Source organism: Ictidomys tridecemlineatus, chromosome 10, assembly GCF_052094955.1.
Source record: "Ictidomys tridecemlineatus isolate mIctTri1 chromosome 10, mIctTri1.hap1, whole genome shotgun sequence".
NCBI classification, from domain to species: domain Eukaryota; kingdom Metazoa; phylum Chordata; class Mammalia; order Rodentia; family Sciuridae; genus Ictidomys; species Ictidomys tridecemlineatus.
Genome location: NC_135486.1, coordinates 50,361,120 through 50,379,668, shown reverse-complemented (window position 1 = coordinate 50,379,668; position 18,549 = coordinate 50,361,120). Strand labels below are relative to the sequence as shown.

General features: G+C 42.2%; 1 protein-coding gene and 1 long non-coding RNA gene across 6 annotated transcripts in view; both read right to left on the bottom strand.

Moving 5' to 3' along the window:
- Cnih3 (cornichon family AMPA receptor auxiliary protein 3) overlaps window positions 1-3,360 on the bottom strand; it is a 111,792-nt gene extending 108,432 nt beyond the window's left edge. Inside the window, exon 1 of one of the 2 annotated variants that reach the window (XM_078022908.1) lies at window positions 2,353-3,360. In XM_078022908.1, coding sequence (XP_077879034.1) covers window positions 2,353-2,433 — 81 coding nt within the window. In that variant the 5' untranslated portion in view covers window positions 2,434-3,360. The remainder of the gene's footprint in view (window positions 1-2,352) is intronic. The other variant, XM_040277331.2, reaches the window with a different exon arrangement.
- Window positions 3,361-8,091: 4,731 nt separating this feature from the next.
- LOC106144923 (uncharacterized) overlaps window positions 8,092-18,549 on the bottom strand; it is a 128,605-nt gene continuing 118,147 nt past the window's right edge. For all 4 annotated transcript variants that reach the window (XR_013426573.1, XR_013426576.1, XR_013426575.1 and 1 more), the window contains 3 exons: window positions 12,733-12,881; window positions 10,800-10,954; window positions 8,092-10,319 (listed from right to left, as the gene is read on the bottom strand). This is a non-coding gene — a long non-coding RNA (uncharacterized LOC106144923). The remainder of the gene's footprint in view (window positions 10,320-10,799; window positions 10,955-12,732; window positions 12,882-18,549) is intronic.

Below are 18,549 nucleotides of genomic sequence, written 5' to 3'. Positions count from 1 at the left end.
GCCTAGAAAAGGATGACGTGAACCTTAGGAATTTTGTAGTCTAAATTCAAAGTGTACAAATGATTTTTAGAAAACAGAAATCTTGGGCTGGGGCTGTAACTCAGTAGCAGAGTGCTTGCCTAGGTACTGGGTTCGATCCTCAGCACCACATAAAAATAAATAAATAAAATAAAGGCATGCTGTCCATCTACAACTATAAAAAAATTTAAAAAGAAAAAACAAAAATCTTGTCACTTCCATGAAAAATCTGGACAGGACCTGACTTGAGATTTGACTGCATCCAGCTATCCCTAGATTAGGGGTGCATGTTGGGAACTTTGAGAGTAGAGCCCAACCCAGGGTCACTGAAACACATCGTTCAAATGTCTCTTAGTCAACAGCTGCACAAACCACCCACTTCATTAACCTGTTCTTGAATTATTTAGTGTCTCCCCAAGGGAGAAAGAATTATTCTTCCTCTTCTGCTTCAGAGCTAGTTCAGAGAACTCCAAGCCTGAGAGAGTTGAGCGAGCTTCTGGTAACTGCCACCCTCTGGACATGACCAAACTAGAAACAGCAAGTGAAACATTAGCCTCCAAGAATGCAACTAATTCCCCAAATCCAAAGAAGCTGAAATTTTTTTTTCTTTAGAATACATGAGCAGAGGTTTGCTGCACCATTTAGGCATAGTCTATTCTATATCCTATTTTATTCTAAATTAGGTAAAGTTTCATTTTTCCTTAAAATAATCAACAACTTCAAGGCTTAATGTCCTGCCAGAGAGTAAACCCAGAATTTCAGGGCAGAAAAAGAAAGGGTTCAAAATTCCACCACTTCTGACTAGCAGGATTTTTTTTTTAATCAGTCCCTCAATTGCTGTGTGTGAATCCGTCTATCATCCCTAGATTGTCAAATCAACTAAATGGATTCACACAATTTGAGAAATGGGGGAAAGCTTAGAGATTATCCAGGTCAACTTTCTCACTTTACAGATATGGCAGGAAGCCAGCAAGCATCTCTCCAAAGGTTACATGGATAGAAGCCTTCCTCCACCCCAGGTTTCCCTCTGCACCCTGTCACAGTGCCTTGTAGCAGGAGCTGCTGCGTTCTATTTTTAAGATAAACCCTCTCATACTAAAAACCACTCATACAAAACACCAGCATCTCACCCACCCGGAAGTTTCCTTCAGGTCTTCATTTTGGGTCATCTTCCATTGCATGCAATCTCTCTGAGGCTCACCAGCTCGTGCCTCCAGGAACTGGCCTCAGAATCCATCCCTGTCATCTGGGCTTGCTGGTAGAGCCAGGCTATTCATGGTGGGTGCTCCTTCTAAAGCACCTGACCTTGGCCTTTTTTCTTACCAACCTTCCCAGAAAGAGAATGGGCAGTTTAACCAACCTCTGAGAAGGAAACTCTGAGAGTTCAGTGGACTTGCAAAACGTCCCACAGATATCTATAAGACCAGATTCCTCAGTCCTGCTCACTCACCTCTTTACTTTTTCTCTTTGGGGGCTTCTGGTTCTCAACCCACATCTCACCACCACCCCAGACCTGAAGACCCATGACTCAGGACTGCTTTCAACCAGCTTAGTCCAATGAAAGGATGGCAAGAAACTCGTGTCTGCTGGGGAGTCCTGGGGTAAATTCTGCACCACTTACGCATGACAGAACTTGCCAGGTGTGTCACCTGTGGGAAATCTCTGGTTGGGAACCCCAGCAGGACAGACTTCCCAGGCCTTATTTTTTTCCTTCCCCAGTCTCCCTTGCCTCCTCTTGGTCCTCTTCATTGCCTTCCCGCCGCCCTCCACAGTCACTTTGTTTCCCTCCCCTCTCCAGGCCGGCCTCTCCCTACTTCCTCTCACAAGGAGCTCCCATTGTATTTCCACTTTGTCTCCAATTATGTCTAAATGCAACCCACCACAGATGCTGACATTTTAAATGTTTAGTTGTTATAGTTACTTGACTAATTGCCAGGTCCGACGGAGGCACTTCTCCTTCCTCTCCCGCGGGCAAGAGAGGAGAGGAGGAAAGAGTAGGCAGGATGGGGTGGTAGCCACTTCTCCCCTGCCAGGGACTCTCCGCTAGACCCTGGGGAGGGTGCGCTATCCCGGGCACCAACGATCCCTCTGCCTCCAGTTAGGGTACCCAGGGCGCGCCCCTCGTTGCTGCGCCTCAGAGCCTCAGAATTCGGCGAACTGTCTCCTGCCCCGGGACATGGGATCTGCAGAGAGTAACACGCAGGTGCGCCTGGCTTGCTTCCCAGACCACCCACACCGCTTTGGGAAGAAAGTGAGGTGCAATCAGAAAAGGAGGTGGACAGGAGCGTGTTTGGGGCGAATGAAAAGAGTTAGAAACCGCTGCGGGTTACTCACGTGCCAGATGGCGAAGAAGATGAGCGCAGCGCAGAGCACCAGGGACAGCATGTAGCAGAAAGCGGCGAAAGTGAAGGCCATGGCCAAGGGATCCCAATCTCCCAAACACAAAGAAGCCCTAAAAGACGAATGCCCCCAGAGGGCCGCACTCCCTCAAACGGGGGAAGAACAGAGTCCCGTCTGCACACTCCCCTGGAGGCCAGTGGCTAGGGGTTGGCACCGCTAGCGGTGAGAGGCTTTAGAGTCAGCGAATAAGGATAGAATTCCCGCAGGCTCTGGAGACCTAAGACCCAGCCCACCCGCGAAGACAGGGAAAGGTGCGTAGAGAGTCCTTGGTGACAAGTGTCCCCAAATCGAAGAAGAAACCAAATCGGTAGAGAACACCTGCAGATTAGTGCCAACTAGCGAGGCCCTGGAGACCAACAAGAGGAGAGATGCTAGGATTCCACGGAGTACCAAATGAGGAGGTCCCGTTCCCCAGGAAAGAGCTCTCGGCTTTCCGCGCCTAAGCTGAAGAGGAAAGGCAAGCGCGTTGCTCAGGACCCTCCCGCGCCAGCCAGGCGCAAATGGAGAGCGTCCAGCGAGGTGTCCAGGAGGACTCCAAGCTTCTCCCAAAACCCACAGTCAACAATGACTCTTTTCCGGGAGAACACGTCTTTGAATAGCCCAGAAAAGCCAGGTCCCGTTAATCCTGCGTCCCGGACGTGGGCTTCCAGAACAGCGCAGCTGTGCGCTCCGAGGCGCTCCCGGCCCCGGCCCCGGCCCCAACCGCGGCCCAGGGATACCGGCTTCGGTAACCCCAGTGCCTGGGAAACTGGGGGTCGGACCGGGGCGGGTATGGACTCCAGCCCAGCGGACCAGCTCCCTCCCGGGCGGTTGTAGCAGCGGGTTTCTGGCCAAGTGCTGCTTGAGGCGGAGCTCGCTCCACCTGCTGCTGCCGCCGCTGCCTCTGCCTCTGCCACTGGGAGAAATGTAGCGGCGCGGCCCGGGATCCCCTCCCTCTCCGCGCCCCACCCTCGCTCGGGCTCCGCCGAGCACGCCCTCCCCGGCGGGCGGAGACTGCGGCGGCGGGGGCTGGGAAAGGTGGGTGGCAAAACGCGGCTGGGCGCTTGGTCGCCGCCGCCACTGCAGTCGTGCGCACTAGCCTTTCGGATGAAACTTGAGGCCAGTAGTGCAGGCGGGGCCCGCGACCCAGCAGAGGTGGAGCGGGCCGGGTGAGCCAGGGACTCTTTTTAAACACGTGCGTCTGAAGGAGGTGGGTAGCTGCGGAAGAGTATGATGCGTGCTTCGCGCCTAAACCCCACAGCCGCCCCTCTAGTTCTAGCAGTTTCGCCTATCAGAGCGAAGAGTGTGGGGACTGGGTTTCGGGGGAGCGTTGCCTCATCTTGGTTGGAGATAGATGACGACTGTTGTACCCCGTGGCTGCTTAGATGGATTGTCCCAAACTCTACCGCACTCAGTACACTGTACTGCGTTTATAGCCCTGCTCCCAGACTCTAAAATTCTCCATTATCGTCCTTCTCTGACATTCTCCACATCCCACCACCACCACCACCACCGTTTGACCTTGGGATTGGGGAAACGTAGATTTTGAGGACTTTGCTGGGTAGAAGAGGCAACAACAGTGTTCCATTATTATTGGTATTGGCCTAGTGGCACTGTGAAGAGAACATGTGCTTTTTGGACACAGACCCTTTTCTAGCTTAAGTTTCTTAATCTCTCAAAACGTCGGTTTCTTATCTGAGAAAACAGGGATAAAAGTAGTACTAGCTACATGGGAGGATGCAGAAGGAAGATCACAAGTTGGAGGCCAGCCCTCAGCAATTTAGAGTGAAAATAAAAGGAGCAGGGGTGTGGCTCAGGAGTAAAGCACCCTGGGTTCAATCCCCAGTACCAAAAAAAAAAAAAAAAAAAGTGTCAAACCAATGAAAAGGATTAAATAAGAAATAGAGGGAATAAGAACCTAGCACAGAGCCTGGCCTTTCTACACACATTCCATAAACGTTAGGGATTATTATCTCCCAGTGACCCAGTACCTTGGAAATTCACATGCTTGCTTTGTAAGGAATCAATGAAAGGGATTCCAGTCATTCCAAATAGAACCTGGGTTTCAGCTTCACATCATGTACAACCACAAAAATGGGATCCTAATTAGAATAAGTTATACTCCATGTGTGTGTATATGTCAAAATACACTCTACTGTCAGGTATATCTAAAAAGAACAAACAAAAAATTTTTAAAGAAGAACTTGGGTTTCAGATAAGTCAATCCAGGAAAAAAATGAGCAATGCCCTAAAAGATGATTGATGAATTCGGGTGGAACTACATCACGGTTTGGAATAGTACCTTGCACAGAAAGGCACTAGATAAAACACTTGTTGCTTGATTCTAATGCTGGCATGCTAATTGCCCTGTGAATCCAATGACTTTAGTATTGGAAGGGAAGTTATAGAGCTAGCCTTACAACTAACCAGTGGCAAAACTAGAATTAGATATGAACATTCCTAATTCAGGGCTCTTTCTATTAAATCTCAGAGTTGATGCCTGTCTGGCCACACCTCCAGTTTAGAAGGTGCCTTTCATCTGGCGTGGAGAAACAGTACCATGTCGAGGAACTGTTGACCTTGGTTGTCAATAGATCTGCATTTAATTGTCTCTGGGCTTAGAAAATATGAAGCTTCTGGTTTAAAAATTAAGAATGATTTAAGACAGCAACAGTAGAGCATTAAACCAAGATGAGGTTCTTCGGAGCATAAGACCCTGGGCAACTGTACAAATCCCACGCTGGTGAATCCAGCCCTTCTCTGGATTACACCCCTTATCACTTTCACCTTTACATTTACATAATGTATAAATTCAGTTTGACAAATCTGCAGCCACCTTGAGTCATAACCAACCTGATCAACCCCTGAGTTGCCCTGATCAGTTTCCAGGGCATAGTATCCCAGCACACTATAAATAGTAGTATGTGGAAACTTACAACTGGACCCAGGTACCAGGAATGTGCCTGACACTTTGACATTAACTTGAGATAAACTAGGTATATTCTAACTTGGATGATATCACTTTTGTCCTGAACACTTTATAAACTCCTGTCTTTCTGACCAAATTGTGGGGATCCACTTGGTCTTGCTACTGCCCATGACCATGCTTCCATCAGTAATTTCTCCAATAACCTGCCCTGGGTGCAATCCTGGATCTGTTCACCTCTTTGCTTGGGTCTCACAGCACTGTGGAGCTGGTTCTTATACCCTAGGACCAGGTCATTCCAGAACACATAAGTATTTCTTCCAGTATAAATTGCCCTTAAAAGAAAATTGAGAAAATATAGAAATGAAGAAGATCAAACAAATAGCATAGTTAGCCATTCTCAGAAACAAAACAGTGGTCTTTATTTTTAGCTTCATTTTTTTTTTGCTTTATACATACATACAGTCCTTTATTTTCATTGTTGTAATCATACCACATAAAATTTCATGACACCTAAACAATAAGACATTATCAAAGGAAAATTCAATAATTCAAGTAATTTGAGCTGGTTTTTTGTTCTGGTGGTTTTCTGTATCTGTTGCTTATTTTTTTCTTTGCTTGTTTTTGAGACAGGGTTTTTCGATGTTGCCCAGGCTGGCCTTGAATTTGCAATCCTCCTGCCTCAGCCTCTCCAGTAGCTGGGATTACAGGCACATGCCACTGCACCCAGATTTCCTCCTTTATACATAGTTTAGTTTTTGTTTTCTAATTTTTCCTACCCATGTATAGTTAACACCTCAGTTTATTCCAAGTGAAGGCCAATAAAGTGTTTCCCATACAATGAAAAACTTGGTTCACCATGAAGTTTCTTTCAACATTATCCCATTTCTTTCTTTGCCTTATACTCCTGTCCCATCTCCAGCCTTGGGCATCTCAGGGAAATGATCAGTGCGTGAAGAGGAATGAGTTTGAATTTCTGGGAAGCTTAGTTACCCAGGCTGTGAGCCTCCTCCTGGCCCATCACTGACCCATTATGCCCATAGGAACATCTAACCAGACATTTCCTTTAATATAGAATTTGAGTGTCTCTATATCTGGCATTTTCTCCATAAATGAACTCTTGAGTTTCTCAATGTCCATAGGGCATATTCGATTCATCCCTTGCTTCCCAGCTAGGTCTTATCAGAAAGCCAGAAAGCTTCCCCAGTCTCCAGGTGAACTCCAGCTCGCAGAGTTCTCCATCCTGCCACCCCCAGGATCCCCAACCTGTATTCACACACCCCCTTGAATCCCATCCAGAAAAGAACACTGCCCAGGCTGAGCCATGTGCCCTAAGATCTTTGTTTTCCTCTCATGGGTGTTTGGATGTTTGGAATATCCTAAGAATCAAGGTTTTTTTTAAAGTTACTTTATTTATAAAAATTTAAAAGACATAAAACACTCATTTATTATCTGATTCAACAGTGGCTAGCATTTTGCCATACATGCTTCCTGGTTGTCCTGAAATTGTATTTTACAGCTGGTTTGTTCAAACTAGGATCTAAAGATTTTTTTTCTCCTCACTCCGCATACCCTGGACACTTTAACCCTTTTCTTGTATATAATTTATGCAACAATAACTATTTAAAAAGTTGTGTGCCTGCCATTGCTAGCTCCGTGTGGAGCACAGTGACTTTATTCACTGGTAGCCAATGTCTGTTGCCCTCTGTGCCCTCATATGTGCAAGTTGGCTCTGGCTGGCTTCGGACAGTGTTTCCTTGTTTGTCACACATTCACGTGTGAAGCTATGAATTGCAAATTTATGTGTGTTGTATAAATCGCCTCTTTATTTTCTTTAAAATAATTTAAATCTAACTCTGAGTCACATTCTGGCTTGACTGGTAAGGAACTTAGTATCCACCTTCACTGGGGCTCCCCACAAGATTGCAAAGCTGCTGGGGGGGCTTACATAACACTAAAGCTTAGGGCAGCTCCTGTTCATGGATTCACACTGGATCCTGCTGAGACATTCTGCTAGACTGGTCCTTAGTCCTTTCCCCTCTGGTCTGCTCTCTACTAGCTGGAAAGCCTGGGAGTCCCAGTGCCTTGGCTCTGGCCTCTCACACAGCCATACTTCTCAGGTCTTGCCTCTTCCTCAGATTGCTGGCATGCAGTAATGTATGAGTCCCTTCTTCTCCAGGACCTCAACCTTGGCTTCTTTCTAGCCTGCAAGAAATTGCCTCCTGCTTCCCTCTGGCTGTTGGCAAAAGCATTCTCTCTTCTCTCTCATTCCTCCCCCAAAGGGACATCTCCCAGGATCTCTACTAGAAGATAAATCTTTCCTCAAACCAGAAAGAACCTTTGTCTTCAAAGATCTTTTACTTTTTACCTTATAATTTATTCAGCCAATATTCATTAGTGTAGCAGCAGTGACTCTTATAATGTTAAAAGATTTCTGTTCTGATTGGTGAAGAGTAGAATGGCTATAGCAGTAGGCAGTAAAGTCAATTAATAATTAAATTCTAAATTAAACTCATTCATTCAGGTTAATCATATGGGATGCCACAAAGACCATTGATAAATGGACTTCCTATATGTTTATTTATCACAAGGCACTTCATAATGTATGACACTTTTATCACTATACTGAATTCACATGGTTGCCACTGATTCTGAATAGTTGCTACTTTAGTTGTATTGTTCATACACTATAATTCTTATGTAAGTATAGTGTTTCAATATTTACAAATTTAAAAATTTATCAATAAAACATTAAAACAAACTCAGAATAAAGAGATAACCAATAGTGGATACATTTATTAATTTTCCATTAAATATCATATACCTCAAGTATCTGAGTCTACAGAGAACAAGCAGTGATATTAACAATAAACTGCAGCCTAAAGGATCTTCAGTGACCGGAACACCTTTCACACTACAAGAAATTTACAAAATAATACAATACTTTTTATTTCTATAGTAATAATTTTATTATTTTAACAAAAATATGCCACCAGTGCTACTTTGGAGGTAAATGGTACTCAGAGTTCATCATTAAAAGACTTCATGAGAAACCAGAATATGTTACCCACCCCAAAATATGAAGAATTTCTGAGCTGAAGGCAATTAAGAACCAGATACAGGAAAGCTCTCTTCCCTTCCTCTAACTGCTTAAAATCAGTGTCATGGTTTAGATATTAAGTGTCCCCCAAGAATCTCATGTGTGAGACAATGTAAGAATGTTCAGGAGTGAACTGATTACAACATAAGAGCTGTAACCTAAACTAATGTGGATTGACTGGATAGCAACCATAGGCAGGTAGTGCCCTGTGGCTGAAGAAGGTCATTGGAGTGTGCCTTTGGGGTTTATATTTTGTGCCTGGTGAGCAGAGCTCCCTCTCTGCTTCCTGGCTGTCAAGTCCTGGGCTGCTTTCCTCTGCCTTGCCCTTCGGCCATGAAGTTCTGCCTTCTGCTCAGGCCCAGAGCAATGGAGATAGCTGACCAGGCACTAAACCTCTGAAACCATGAGCCAAAATAAACTTTTCCTTCAGTAAGATTTTCTTGTTGGGTATTTTGGTCACAGTGATATAAGCTGACTAAAACAATCAGGACATAGATTTACGAAGATAAAAGCCTACCTCCTCTTCTACCAGGGGAAACAAAGGTTGGCCACAGGAGACAATTTTGGACCTGTATTGGCTTACAGATGGTACCAGAGGAATCAACTAGCCTTTATTAACTAGCCTTTATCGGCCATTATTTGCCATCCCTCAAGTTGCCACCCCTAGATATTCAAAGTACTTTTCCCTTTTTTATCACTTTTCTAAAAATTAACTGTTTTTTATGAAAGATTATATATTCATATATACATATACATTTACATGTATATGCAAAAATTCAAAGCCACCTATTTTAGAACTATGTATTGTCTAAGTATCTTCCATGTATATATTAAATACACGTTAACAAAATTCTGCTTTTCTCTTGTAAATCTGTCTTTTATGATAGTGGTCCCTTCCAACTAAAAACTTGAAGTTTGAAAAAGATATTCTTCCCCTACAACTTACGTATTCATCAGAATGGCAATGACATTCTGTCAAAAATCATGGTTTGATTTTTTAAAATTGTAATTATCCATCAAAAGATTAACAAAAGCAATCAGAAGATCAGTTTTTTATAATAATGCATTTGAAAAAATAAAATCTAGATTTGTTTTTAATAAAACAATTGAAAATATTAAGAATCCTTATAAATGTTAAAACTATCCAGTGCTTAAATATAGTCAAGCATTTTCAAACATGAAATATTCAATAGCCTTTAAAAAATAATTATATCTATATGAGCATACACTGTGTTCCAAATTTATGGTTCCACTTGTTGGAAAACATATATCTTCTAAAATGAGAAAGCAACTTATTTGACAAGTTATAAATCGAGACAGTAAAATATTCATCTTCTATGAAACTGTTTCATATAAGGCATTTTAATAATTTATTTAAAGTGAGAAATTTTAAATTTTTTTGAATCTTGTGGTGTTAAAAAGAATAATATCTAAAATAATGTACTAGACTTTATTGTGAATATTTGAGAAAAAATAGCATCAGTGAGAAGTATGTTCATGGAAACCTTTGGTTCAGACTGTGCTGGTATCTCTATGCTAGAGAGAAAGTCTGGCATTTCAGCTAAAATTTTGGAAACACTTCTGAATATTTTTAATTTATCACTAAGTCACTGTATTTAATTACCCCTAGATGATGTAATGAAGAATGTTAACCCAATAACTCACTCTGGTTTTTTCCTTCATAAGTTTTATATTTACTATGGTGTTAGTGTTCCCAGGCTGCCATAATAAAATACCACAAATAGAGTGGCTTAAGCAACATAAATTTATCTTCTCATGGGTCTGAAGGCTGAAAGTCCAATACCAAGGAACTGGACAATTTTGCTTGTGGTAAGCACCCTCTCCTGGCACGTAGACAACTGCCTTCTCCATGTCTTCAATTGGCCTTCTGCGCACCTGTGGAGAGAAAAAGAGACCTCTAGTGTCTTTTTCTCTTCTTATATAGTAACAGTCCTATCAGATGAAAAGTCCACCCTTAGGAACCCTCTAAACCTCTATTATATCATTATAAGCCCTTCCTCCAAATATAGTTACATTGGGGTTAGGTATTCAACATATGGATGGGAGGGACACACAATTCAGTCCACAAAACTACAATAAGTGAAATAAACAGAATTAAGTAATATCTCTGATGATCTAGGAATTGAAATTAAAAATTTAAAGAATATTTGAACACCAATGGACAACCTATGCTTTAATGCAAAAAAGATTTAAAATTTTTATATTCACTTTATTATAACTTGCAAAATAGGAGTAAACATTTGGAATTTTTTTTTTAAAGTAGAGAATTAAACTGAATAAAAGTTAATCAATAAAAAATAAAAATTAACTTTCATAAAGATTAATAAATAAAAATTAATAGAAGGTTCTACTCACCTTTCTGTCACTATTTCATAATACGTGATTTTAATCAACTTGTAAGGATAGAAGATTTATTTTGGCTCACAGTTTCAGTTTAGGTCCTTGATCACTATTGCTTTGGGCCTGTAGCATCATAGTACAGCATGGTAGGAGCATGTAGCAGAGGAGGCCTAGAAGGCAATAGCAGTCAGAAAGCCATAAGAGAGACAAGAAAGGACCAGGATTCCAATATCCCCTTCAAGAATTCACAATCCCCATGACTTCCTTCCACTAGGCTCCACCTAAATGCCACTATCTCCCAATGGCACCACAGGCTGGCAACCAAGCTAGTCTTTTCTTTTTTTTAAAGACTAAATTTTTTTTATTTTTTTCATGTCTTCATACATGTACTTTGATAGTAATGATCACCACATTCCACTATCATTAATTACCCCATGCCCCCTCCCTTCCCCTCCAACCCCTCTGGCCTATCTCGAGTTTGTTTATTCCTCCCATGCTCCTGCTCCCTATCCCACTATGAATCATCAGCCTTATATTAAAGAAAACATTCGGCATTTGGTTTTTTGGGATAGGTTTACTTCACTTAGCATTATCTTCTCTAACTCCATCCATTTACCTCCTAATGCCATGATTTTATTCTCTTTTATTGCTGAGTAATATTCCATTGTGTATATAAGCCACATCTTTTTTATCCATTCATCTATTGAAGGGCATCTAGGTTGGTTCCACAATTTAGCTATTGTGAATTGTGCTGCTATAAACAGTGATGTGGCTGCTAAACACCAAAAAAAAAAAAAAGAAATAAACCAATTAATAAATGGGCCAAGGACCTGAAGAGATAGTTCTCAGAAGATGATGTACAATAAATCAACAAATACATGAAAAAATGTTCATAATCACTAGCAATTAGAGAAATGCAAATTAAAACCACTCTAAGATCTCATCTCACTTTAGTCAGAATGGCAGCTATTATGCATACAAACAACAAGTTTTGGCCAAGATGTGGGGAAAAAAGGTACACTCATACATTGCTGATGTAACTGCAAATTGGTGCAGCCAATATGAAAGCAGTATGGAGATTTCTTGGAAAACTGGGAGTGGACCCACCATTTGACCCAGCTGTCCCTCTCCTTGGTTTATACCCAAAGGACTTAAAAACAGCATACTACAGGGACACAGCCACATCAATGTTTATAGTAGCACAATTCACAATAGTTAAACTATGGAGCCAAGCTAGCCTTTTTTCACATGAACTTTTACACATGGAAATTTGGGGGAAATTCAAGATCCAAATTATAACAAGTGGTGTCTATACTTTACAAGAAATTTGTCTGTTAAACCAATAATTTAATTCAGCAAAATAACTAAGTATATAAGTACAAATAAAAGAAAGTATAGAAGCCAAGAAATATATTCTACTTGAAACAAGAAAAATTATAAATTGTAAGAAAGTTATTAGAATATCTAAGTTCTATAAATTCTTAAATTATGATCAAATAAATGTATATAAATATATAATCTCTAAATATAATTATGATAATTTAAATGATAAATTATTAAATGATCTAAAAATACATAAAAAGCATAATGAATTTTTAAGTTGTTTCTATTTATTAAATGCTTTCAGCTGAACCAGAAGCTGTTTACAAATCTCCATAGATTTATTAAATATTGTGTTCCAGCCCCCAACTGTCCCAGTCATGCCTCCAAACTGCCACACATGTGAGGAAGGCCACACTGGCCCTGTTAGCAGGACAGAGGCAAATCCTCAGCTAATCCCAGCCCACAGCTCAGAATCACTACCAAATGAAGGATGGCTACTGTTTTAACAACCAAGCTTAGGGCTTGTTTGTTATGCAGAAATAGACAACCTTAAAAGTTCTTTAATCAATAAGTGATCTTTTATTTGATACCTATTGTGTTAGCTTTTCGTCACTATGACAAATACCTGTTAAAACCAGCTTAAAGGAAGAAAAAATTATTTGGGCTCATGGTTTCATGGATTTCAGTCCATAGTCAGCTGGTTCCATTGCTTAGGTGCCGCAGAACATCATGGCAGAAGGGCATGGCTGAGGAAAACTGGTCACCTCATGGCAGCTGGGAAACAGAAAGAGAGAGAGAGGAAGTGGACAAGCACAAGATATAGTCCCCAAGAGCAACCCCTCACTGACCTACTGCCTCCAGTCATGCCCCACCTGCATACAGTTTCCATCACCTCCCAGTAATCCATTCAGCTATCAATAGATTAATCCCTGGATGAAGTCAGCACCCTAAGGATCAAATCACTTCCCAAAGGATCCAGTCACTTCCCAAAGGGTCCAATCACTTCCCAAAAGATCCAATCACTTCCCAAAAGACCCATCTCTGAACATTGCTGCAGTGGGGACAATACCTCAAAAACATGAGCCTTTGGGGGACCCTTCATATTTAAACCATAAGACCTTTGTTGGCTTATATTTTTGTATTCCATCTATTTTGATGTTTTAACAACACCTTTATGTCCAGTGAGACTACCCTTCCTGGCACTAGCCAATCCTGAAGATAGTACAGGGTAGCAAACAGCATACCTTTGATATACAGACTAACTAGAGCACAGCCATCTCCTCTCTGTCCTGAATGCCCTTGAGGCAAAATCCTACCTTCTAAATCATCATGGAGCCAGGTACCAGGCAACTAGAGGCCACCAATTATTATTTAAATTAGCCAGTTCTAAATTCTTCAAATTGCCCTACCTTGCCTTTCCCATGGGAGCCCCAATAAAGACCTAGACTCTCCCTTTCTCCTGCCCCTTCTGCCTCCTGACCTATACTGGTACTTGCTCATGTGGCCCTACATGCCATGGCTCCTGTTCCTTGCACCTGTGAGTATAATAAACTTTGTTTTCCTGACCCCCTGCTGGGTGGTTGCACCTGAATCATTGAGGACAGAACTCTTCTGGAAATGAGGCAGACATTCTTGCTCTTCGAGGTTGGGTAAGATGTGCCTCCAGATCTGGTACCTCTACTTGCTCTAATCCCACACCTTCCTGAGCCTCTTTACATAGCAGAGGCACCCAGGCTCTGGAGATGGGGTCAGGGGGCTATGTCTAGAAAGGACACCTGGGCCAGGTCTGGGCTTTAGGGGTCACTTGTCCTCGTGCTTTGGAGTACTCACTTACCACCCTGATTAGTTTTATTATATTAAAATATACAAAATAAAGTTTACCATTACTGTTGTAGGGACAGACGAGACAGGGCACCAAAGATAGCAGGAAACAGTTTTATTTGGCTGCAGCCAGGTTTAGAGGGCACAGCTTTTGCTGTAATCAATTAATCCCCTGAACCCCGAATTCAGGTAGTTTCAGAACTTTATACCCAGCATGTAAGGGGAGGGGCTCAGAAGTTCACAGTCTGCAGAAGTTCACATAAAGCAGCTTTTTCTTTCACTTTTCTGGGTAAGTTAACCCTTCAAGGATAACACCTGAGAAGGGGAGAGCTTCTTCTCCCCTTTCTTTCCTCCTCCTGCCAGCTATTACCATGGAGCCTAAATGGTAACTTCTCTTATCTTAAAAATGTAGACATCTCTGTGAAGCTCCAGCTCAAGGCCACAGGCCTTGTTAAAGAATTTTTTTTAATCACATTTTGCATTTGCAAACACACTTCTACAAACTACTATACTGGATAAATGTTTGTGAAAACTAGTAAAGGAGCATTCAGCACCTGGAGTGCTGATTTCTTCCAGGACAGTGGCCAAGTGAAATAGAGCAACAGGAAAATAGGAAGTTTAACTACATTGAACTTTTTTGTAGAGACTCTTTTGCTTACAGTCTAAAAATCAATTATGGTGAAGATTTCTGGAGAAGCTTAGTTGAGATTTTCTTTGTGGAGGAGGGAGTGCCACTACATTACAACCATTTTTGGTTCTGTTCCTGAAGTGTCCTCCAAAGGCTCTATTGTGTTAAAGATTTGGTCACTGCTGGGAAGTCTTGGGTTCTTTAGGAGTGATGCCTACTGGCAGGAAGTTAGGTCACTGGGGGGTATGCCCTTGAAGGAGGCACTGGGACCCTGGCCCCTTTCTCTCTCTTTCTCTGCTCCCTGGCTGCCATGAGATGAACAGCTTTGCTCCACCACACCTGGTACCAGCTCGGTCAGTGCACACAGGATGGACAGGACACTGCAAATGAAGAAGCCACACTTTTGTCAAAGAAGTGATGGAATGGAGCATGAGTTGGGAATGACGATTTCAGAGTATCCTCATGTCTAGGAAGATGGATTAATGGAATGCAGTGGTATGTTTGCATTCCCCACTCTTCTAAATGTCATCTTACCTAAACACTGCCTTCCAGTGGAAATCAAGTGATTTTCCTATTATTGGCACCACTAAACAGGCACTAAACAGATAGCAAACAATGAGCTTTTGTTACAAATACTCCATTTAGTTTGGGGCCCTGGTTCCTCCCACACCTGGAGATGGGTCGTCTATTTTAACAATACTGCTTAAGAGGCAGCTGCCTCATCAGGGGAAATTGGCTTAGAAATGGCACAGCTTGAGTGGGAGGGCCTTAATGGTTCATGCTGGAGATGTGGAAGCCCACACCCTTCCAACTTCATGTCTAACATTGACTTCAGTATGTTCTGAGAGTCCCTTCTGCTCTCACTGATTTCTGTCGTCTTTGTCTTCTACTCCTCTGTGCTCTACCAAAATCTCAGCTTTTAAAAGATCTGAGACACTTAATTATTCTTATTATCTCATTTCATATAAAAGATGCCTGAAACTGTTGTAAAGATCAGAGTGAGCACATATAGGCACAGACACAAACACACACATGAACAGGAAATGAAAGAAGCTTTCACAGTGGGATAAAAACAAGTCCTGGAAGTCTCTTCTGAATGAGCACGGGATGTCATCATGACCCTACCAGCTAATGACAGCTTATATGCCTATGTGTTCCATGAAAGTAGTTTATAAATAGTCGCTATTAATAATCAATGTGGATTGCTTCCTGGGTGCCAGATCCTGTGCAAACACTTGCTGTGCACTATCTCCATTAATTCTCACATTCTGACATATTGATATTATCATTCCCATTGTACCAGTGAGGAAACTGAGACTGAGAGAATCTTGGCACTTGCCACAAGGTCACACAGCAAATAGCAGTGTTGGATACAATTCATGCTCAAATCTATGTGATTCTATAGCCTGAAGTCTAATCCTCTCTCTATATACCCCACAGGAGAAGGCCCAGAGTTGCTGCCTCTCTGGAAAGTTATAGAAGCTTAAGCCTCTGAGAATAAAAATGGGCTTTTATAGTATAATTTCTAAGATCTATAAAACCAGAAGTTCTCAAGCTGGGACCTCTGTGTCTTGTTGTGCATGGCAAGGTGTAGCAAAAGACAGCTGGGAGAATGACCCCAAACACATGTAGAAATCATTCAAGCTGCCCCTGCCATCACAGGTCCACAATGCTGAGTCTTAAGAGCAGGAAGGTTTTAAGAGAGTATGTCTCAGGAGTCCTCACACCCTCAGGCCTGTACCACCTAAGGTATCTGCAGCCTGCATTCCAGTGTAGCACCATTCAGCCACCCCACCCACTGCTCAAGCAAGGCCAGGTGCTACCCCAGCTGACACTGTAGAAGACACAAACCATAAAACTTAGGTTCATGCATGTGGAGCTAGTTATGCAAGGCACAGACCCCATGAGCTATGGAGAAATGTTTACTTCCACCTAGTTTTCAAAACATGTGTCAGACGGTCTGAGGTCCAGGCAGAAACCTACAGCAAGTGTGGAGTCAGAATAGAGAGTCCTCATAAGGGCAATGCCTAGTGGAGTCATGGGAATGGAGTCACCCACAATGCCTAGAACTGCAGAGCTACCAGCATGCAACACCAGCCTAGGAGAGCTGCAGACAAGATGCGCCAACACAGAAGAGCTGCTGAGAGCTGAGTCCAGCAAATCCATGGGAGGTTTACATCTGGAAGGCAGGACATGGAGGCAGAGAAGATTATTCTCAAGACTTGGACTTTAGTATTGATTAGCCTGTTGGGTTTTGAACTTATATGGGGCCTGTGACTCCTTTTTTATTTCCTTTTTCTCCCTTTGGGAATGGAAATGTCTATCTTATGCCTATTCCACCATTATATTTTGAAAGCAGATAAGTTGTCTAGAAATTTGCCTCAGAAATTTAAAAAAAAAAGCCTCAGAATGAATTGTACCTTAAGTCTCATTTGCATGACGTTTCGATAATACTTTTGACTTTTACTTTAAAGTTGATGCTGGAATGAATAAGACTTTCAGGGAACATTAGGGTGGAATGAATGTATTTTACATGAGGGAAGAACATGACTTTTGGACCCAAGGGCAGTACTGCACTGACATTTAGAAGTATTCTGATTAAGTGGTGATTCTCAAACCTCTAAGCAAAACAGTAAGGTCCCCACTGGCAAGCCTTCACTTGGGAGGAACTGGAAAGAACCCTCAACCTATACCTCCATTCTCACCACCCTCAGCTCCCTTCTTGCTTCTCAATCTCTTCTCCAGCTTGAGGTAAGTGACAGAGAGACTCAAAGAACACTCAAAGGGCCAAGAGTCCTTTCTTTGGGACTGGGCAGTTATATGAGTGTGTTCACCTTGCCAAAACTTGAATGTGGGGCAGAAATACTACTTTAAGCCATAAGGCAGCCATCAGAGATAAAAGTGGCCGAATGTCAGCAAACAATTTATACAAACAGCAACCCTGATCAAACCCCCTAGGGGTCACTTGGAAAGAGGCTGCAGCCTACAGCTCCCCCAGAACAAATCAGTTTTGCCTGTGCATACAAAGGGATGTGACCTTCATTTAACCCCAGATATTCCATGTCACCTGAAAAGAGAAAAACATTATTTTGATTCAGAATGTATACTTATAATGATGGTGACTGATAATGCCTATTTCTATAACATGCTATAACTTCAAAGTGCTTCCACATCCATGGGGTCAGACTTGGACAGAAAGTGATTGGAGATGTTGTGAATTTAATGACATTTTGTGGCAGGGCTTGAGCCTCTGCCCCTGAGAATTACTCAGCTGCCCTAACATCCTGGCAGAGGTGAGGCAGAAGCAGATCCAAACTTAGAAAATCGACTGGTGTGTTTTGGGTTTTCTTAAAAGCCATAATTGTGCTCACTTGGCCACTTTCCTCTCCACAGCTCAGGCTCTTTAATCAATTCTCACAAGGATGTGGGAAGTTGATAGATATTATGATCCTCAGTAAAATGGCTCCAAAGTAAAAGAAATGGGTCAGGGATCAGTCAGTGGCTTGGCCCAAGGCTTAATGCTAAATCACCTTCAGAACTAGGAAATCATCTTCAAAGAACGGAACTTGGAGAGCCCCCAAGGTAGGTTCCAAAGCATGAGAGGCTGATCACCAAAACCCAAAGTCTTTTTTTTTAACTCCTAGAATCAGCACCATCCAGTCAGAGAGAAGAAATAAGTAAGTGTTGCCTAGTGCTGCCAACAAATGAAAAAAGTGCAAAAATCTAGCTAATTACTCAGGACATGTTGGCAGACACCTCTGCCTGTCAAATTCCTGGTTGTCTGAATGGTTATTTACATCTGAATTAATTTATACTGTGTGAGTTTTAAATAACTTTTTTTAAGTAGAAATAAAGATCATAGCAGGAACTAATCTCTTTCTGAAAACTTCCTCCTCTTCTCCCCTCATTTATTCAGACATAGAAGACTCTGACACAAGGCCATGACTCTTATGGTTGGAAAGATTCTAACTTGGAATTCTTACCCAGAATCAT